The following is a 6188-nucleotide window of genomic DNA, read 5'->3' as shown; positions in this document are numbered from 1 at the left end:
CATTGGGAGTCGAGTCGAGTCACCTGTGCCCCAGTGTAGTACGCAGGGACTTGAAAAAGAGGGGTACAGTGACAGCGGATCCCCACCCTTGTGGCTAATGGAAACCATCAAAACTTGATTATGTATCGAGCGAATACCAATATGAATACCTCTTGTTTGTAAATGATCACTCAGTGATCTCACACGAGAATATTCAATTTTTCCTAATAGTTCTTCCAAGTTATGAATATTCCATTCCTCATCCGAGCTCTCTCACTCAGAAGCTGAGGTGCGCTGGACTTGCTGCTTAAAATTCCCTGATTTTTCTCAACTCGATTCGGATGAGTATACCGCTTGCCTAATACTCCATTATTTAAATGTAATGGCGTGCTGAATCGACGTTTGAAGTTGAAATAGTCATCACGCGGAACCCTTTGTTCGATAATTTATGTCAAAATCCACGAAAATTGCTTCATATTCATCAGAACAATCTCCCAATGCTCTATATAACCACTGAATAAACAAAAATTCAAAATTTTCTAACACCATTCATTCCCTGAATTATCACTTACTCAAGATATTTCTCTCCTAGCTACGAGGTTCTGCGACCTTGTCGATCGAATGAATGGCTTTGACGTATACTATCTGCATAACCGGAGTCGTGCTACTTATTTTAATTGACACTGCGACCAATGGCTTTCGTACAAATAATTTCACTCCCTTTTGCCAATTACAATAGAAATGCAATACAACTTCTGAGCAAGTGAGTGCCATTATGGGAACTTTAATTGAAATTTTTTTCTCACGTGAAATCTCCAATCGATTTATAAATTATCCAGTGATACAGCTCCACCCAAAAACAGTATGATCATTAGAGATTATGGTCAATGGAGAAATCAATGTGAAAGGGCACCAAGAATATATGATAATTGAATGGTAGGATTTGACACGCTGTAGAGCACCAATCTCTCCATCTTTCTTAACAAGATAAGAAGACAATAATAGTTTTCCAAATAATTCACAATGAATTAAAGTGAAACTAAACTGAAAACGAAATGATGGTTAATTATTGATTAGCCCCCTGTCATGAAATTCCTTCAACATAATTGCCAAAGCCTCGAAACAATTCAAACGAGCAATAATAGCCACATGCGCACGGTGCATCAGCTCTTCGCAACAATTCGTGAACCCTCGAGTCATCTCGGAGAACCGCGATCCCGTGGAAGCCGTGGAAGTAACAGTGGCGAGTGCGAGCAAGTGCGAGTGGCGGAGTGGCGTTGGGAGACGCTGTTCAGCTGTCAGCCCTGGCATGATCTCATCATCACCGTGTTCCTCCGAAATTCCTCATCACAATCGTATGTGTGACATTTGCATAATTACGGTGGACAAGACTGAAGAGAAAAAAACCACCAATGTGCATCCTTAGAATCCCCAGCCAAGATTTGGTTGTATTCCGACAACGTGTCTACTGTCATGTGTAATCGTGAGTGAGTATAGAGACATGAAATGATTGAAACGCATTGAAAAAAATAATGAGAAATAAAAAGAAATATATGACGCAGTCAGTGCTTCTGCTCAAAACATGAACCTTGTCATTTATTTTCGTCTCTAATAATTATTCTCCATAACGTCCGGTCAAATTAACGCGAGTTCGCCCTCGTGAATTAAAATGCATAGTCCGAAAAACTTACTGACATCGATTTATTCGCGTTAACACGCGTTGTGGAACACGTAATTGAACTATTACGTAGAAAGTTGTCAATCAATCGTACAATATAGGAAAGATCGAAAGGAAATTTGTGGTGACTCAGGAACATTAAACCGACCGAGAGATCATTATCAATGGTGAGTGAAATTGTTCACATGTTCTATCTCTATCTCCCTCTCTCGCTCTCTCTTTCTCTTCTGATGTTGTTGTTACACGCACACCTCTTCAATGATCAGTAGTTAATTAGCCCAATTATCCACATGCCTGTATTAATTTTCCATGAATACAAGTTCTAGCTACACTGAAGATTGTTCATACCATACGTTTCGGCATATTATTTTTATATAAATGTACCACGATTTGGTTTAGGCCCTTTTGATGAAAAAAAGGCAATGATAAGTTTCGTAGGATATACATCTTCCACCTGACCCTCTAAAAATAGAAGAGTTATCTTCAAGCCCTGACATATACTATTATTCCCCGAGGCCATGCTCCAAGGAGCTGTCAGAGGTTCCACTCATCCCATCTTATTATTTAGTCCTGGGGTACGTTAATTTCTCGAAGACAAACCAAAGCTGACAAATTCGTTTTACGACAATTCTACACTGGAAAGACAATAAAATCATAATGAGTCAAATAAATCATCATGTGTATAATGTTCTTATTCGAAAAAAGAGGATGGGATGAGGAATAGAAAGACAAATAAAAATAGTGGAAATAGTCGATTTCACAGCGATTAGGATATTTTTTATTTTGGGTAATAACTCAGGTGAAGAAGAAGAGGAAGAGGAAGAAGAAGAAGTTAGTCCGCACTGGTGGAGATGACGCGATACTCCATCAGGCTGTGAGATCGAGGAAGTGCGGGAAACGCCTTCTACGCACTCAAGGTATTTTTTCCCCTCTTCGTATTTACGAATCTTCGCAATGACGAATTCGTGAAAGTAGATTAATCGACGGACTTGGGCTTCTATTATTAACATCTCTAACTATTGATGAACATTAATCAGTAATGACACTAATCTCTTGTACATTAACGGTGCCTTTGATTGAGATGAATAATTTGCCTGCATGTGATTATTGAGAATTAAATTCCTAACTAATGCAATTAGATGCGGGCATTTGTTTGTCACGAAGAAAACTGATGAACTGCGATATTTATGTCATGAGAGTGAGACTTTTCAGAGGAGAGGGGGGGGGGGGGAATTTTTTATAACAATTGGATACTCAGAGAGATGATTAATCATCCATCTTGGGAGATATTGATGATATAGTGCAAAAGTTTTGATGGGTATTGGACCTTTTTTTTATAGAGCAGGGGAATTTGCAAAAAAAATATGCCTTCAAATTTTTTCATAGAATTATTCGTCATCCTAATTATGTAATTATCTCGTTACTGAGTGATTTCAGAAGGATATCTCACAGAGGATCATCATAGGGGCTAACAAAATTTCCCACAAAAAATGTTGAAAAAAATTTCTCCTAAAACATATTAAACAGAATATGAAAAAAACAATTGTTGTGCTTTACCCAATTATAACATTTTACCACGCGAGTAGATGGAGATTTTACTATTACTGCAATTTTCATTCCATTATCAATATTTTCCAACAGAGGGGAACGATATAATTGGAGTTGAACATTTTTCTAGAATCAATATTAATTAAAGCTTGCAGTTGGCACCGGAATAAACTCACACCGATTCGACAGTATAACACCGAGAATTCAATAGAAAAAGACATCATCGTAGTATTCAACACTGATTTAATCTTGTTACAGCGCTGAGAATGCTATCGGAAAAGCGTGCCGAGGATGAAATAGAGGGTGAAGTGGGTGGGGGTGGAGCTGTGACACCCGGATACTCTAATGGTGAGGGTTCAAAAGAGTTTTTATCCACTGGACGAACTGGCAGACGGAATGCAATGCCGGACATCCTTGGTCAACACGCTGAGACCGGAACGGCGGATTTACCTACACGTCTTGAACGTTTAACAACAGAATCTCAACATGGTCAGAATTATTCACGTTTCAAATTTCATGACTTTTAATTGTTTAAAACGTAGCATCCCTCTATTTTACTTTTGACTACATTTCAATTATCAATATGTCTGTCAACATTTTCAGATCAACCCGGCACGAGTGGGATGATCCAACCCGCCTCGCCATCCCAACAACAAACAGGTTGAGCCAATCCTCAAAATACCTCTAAATTTCATGACAAATATTGTAAGTCTGTCTCTAGGATCCCCAGGATCCCCCTGAGTTGCAGACACTTTGACAGCTTCGTATTATTACGATAAAATACTTAATTTCTCCCGACAGTTCTACATCTCTATAAATAAATAAATAAATAAATAAATAAATGAATAAATAAGCGAGAGAAACATTAACGATACCTAACATTGAAAAATCGTGTGATATTGTACCAAGCGTTACAACTGTTGTATTTTCTCAAGAATTTCACGCCGATGAAGTTAGTCAATAAGATCATAAACCCGATTTATTTATTTATTTATTTATTTATCAATTAATTACCGCCTCTGAACAAAGCCCTAGTATTATCACAATAATCTCATTACTCTGAGTTGTAAATTTCGATGGATATCTTGGAAACTGTGTTGACGACACGTGGCCTACATTAAATAACGATTCCAGAATCGCACAATTAAATGAAAGAAAAATATTTTTTTTTCCGTTAATCGATTTTGAAAAAACCCTATAAAATGCTCTTTTTTTTTTATCACCCAGCGAGAAAATTTCCTTGGCCATTTGAATGGTACTTATAGGCGAAGGACCCGTAGCAACGAGTGTTACTATTTTTACGTTCGGAATCGATCGATTGTACAATGTCGACAGTAGGACGCGTATTCACATTGTATTCCATAAAATGCCAACGCCTGTATAATAGGATGTCACACAAGGCGTCTTCTCCCTTAATTGAAAATACACCTCTGTTGAATTTATTCAAAGGAATAGGTATCCAGGCATTGCTACGGCCTCGTTTTCATACAGTTGTCAAATGTATTTTTAATCGATAAATTTTTATGAAAAGCTGTTGCATTTGCTATGCTGAATAAGTGAAGAGTATTGAAATAATTTTAAAACTAATTTAATATAAATAAACTGAACCGATGTTATAAGAAAGTGTGGGAATATATAAAAACACTCAATAAAAAACTCCTGGGCATTTTATCGGTTGATTTATCATTTCTATTGGAAATTCAGTAGCGCTTCCAGGTGGGTTTTATTGAAATATTCATGGAAAATATGTGATTAAAAAAAAGTCAATAGATTTTTACAATCTATTTTGCTGGTATTTTTTAGACGAAAAAATCATACAATGAGAAAAAAATCATTCATTTATTTTTTCCATCAAATATTATTCTCAGAATATTGCAATATAAACCGTGCGGAAAATCTACTGGATTTTTTCACATAAATCAACGAGAAATGCGTAGAATTTCACTAAATTTCCCTGGTGAGTACGTGCTTTTTGTTTTTTTTTTCCTTTCTTCATCTGGATTCTAGTCAATTTTGGGCAGTTGATATTATTTCTATTTCAGGGCATGTGTTTTCAAGACAAGTTTATGAGTGAATTGAGACATTTATTTTAGTACCGATTGATATTTATAATTATACGTAAGAATGGTGCCACATTGAATGACACGTTTCCACTAATTTTTTATAAATAAAAGGCGTAAGTTGACAGAAAGTTTGTGTATGAAATAAGAAATTTGGAAAGTTTGTAATGATTGTATTGGATAAATAAAAGGTTGTTTTTTTATATTAAATTGAATGAAAAATTGTATGTGAAATTCTCCTTAGACCAGGGGGAGGGGGGGTTGTTCGTTTAGAGGGACACACGATAATTGTTTTCGTATGTTCATTGAATAAAATTGATGGACATGGTTTATTTGGGGCTTGCGGGCCGGTTGCCCTTTCATAGACGTGTTCCTGAGAATCCTGGGTGATTGACGAGGTTTTGGATTGGGAGATAACAATTGTCAGGATCAATCAATCGAGCGTTGTGAGGGGGAGAAAATGAATTGAATGACTCGATTTTTCATGTCTTGTTTAATGCTGAATTATTTTGATGATGAATGGTTTTAGGGGGAAATGATGAGGATTTTTTTTTCTAGTCTCTTGACATTTTCACCTACAATCATTCCTCAGGATAATTACCACAAAACAAGAGCGTGAATAAAAATAAATGCGAAAATTTCCGTCAACAGCTAAAATATTGGTTAAAAAATATGAAAAATAATTGTCATTGCACTAGAAACAAATTAAGAACAATGGCCTCTCCTCTATCATTCCAATTTTAAGCAAAATTTGAGAAAATAAAAATTGAAAAAAGTGACTAATTTTGCTCTCTATCGCGCCTCCCGCCAAGGCGCCAACCAAAGCCTCCAAAAAAAATGACAAATTATTACCATCCGAGGCTAGTGGCCAGAAAACAATAGAAACGACTGCAGCGACATCCATTCCAGTCTCAAACCCAGAC

The 6188-nt window shown here is 36.6% G+C and overlaps 1 protein-coding gene across 1 annotated transcript; it reads left to right on the top strand.

The window, feature by feature from the left end:
* The first annotated feature begins 1232 nt into the window (after positions 1–1232).
* Positions 1233–5475, top strand: LOC107038888. Its single transcript, XM_015258207.1, has 4 exons — positions 1233–1824; positions 2457–2574; positions 3464–3694; positions 3809–5475. The coding sequence occupies exons 1-4, from the start codon at positions 1822–1824 to the stop codon at positions 3868–3870; spliced, it is 414 nt and encodes a 137-aa protein (XP_015113693.1). The 5' UTR covers positions 1233–1821; the 3' UTR covers positions 3871–5475.
* The last annotated feature ends 713 nt before the right edge of the window (positions 5476–6188 follow it).

The sequence above is a fragment of the Diachasma alloeum genome, unplaced genomic scaffold (assembly GCF_001412515.2).
Source record: "Diachasma alloeum isolate Michigan unplaced genomic scaffold, Dall2.0 Dall_scaffold_00289, whole genome shotgun sequence".
Taxonomy (NCBI): Eukaryota; Metazoa; Arthropoda; class Insecta; order Hymenoptera; family Braconidae; genus Diachasma; species Diachasma alloeum.
The sequence above is the reverse complement of the archived record's forward strand: the minus strand, read 5'-3'. Positions and strand labels throughout refer to the sequence as shown.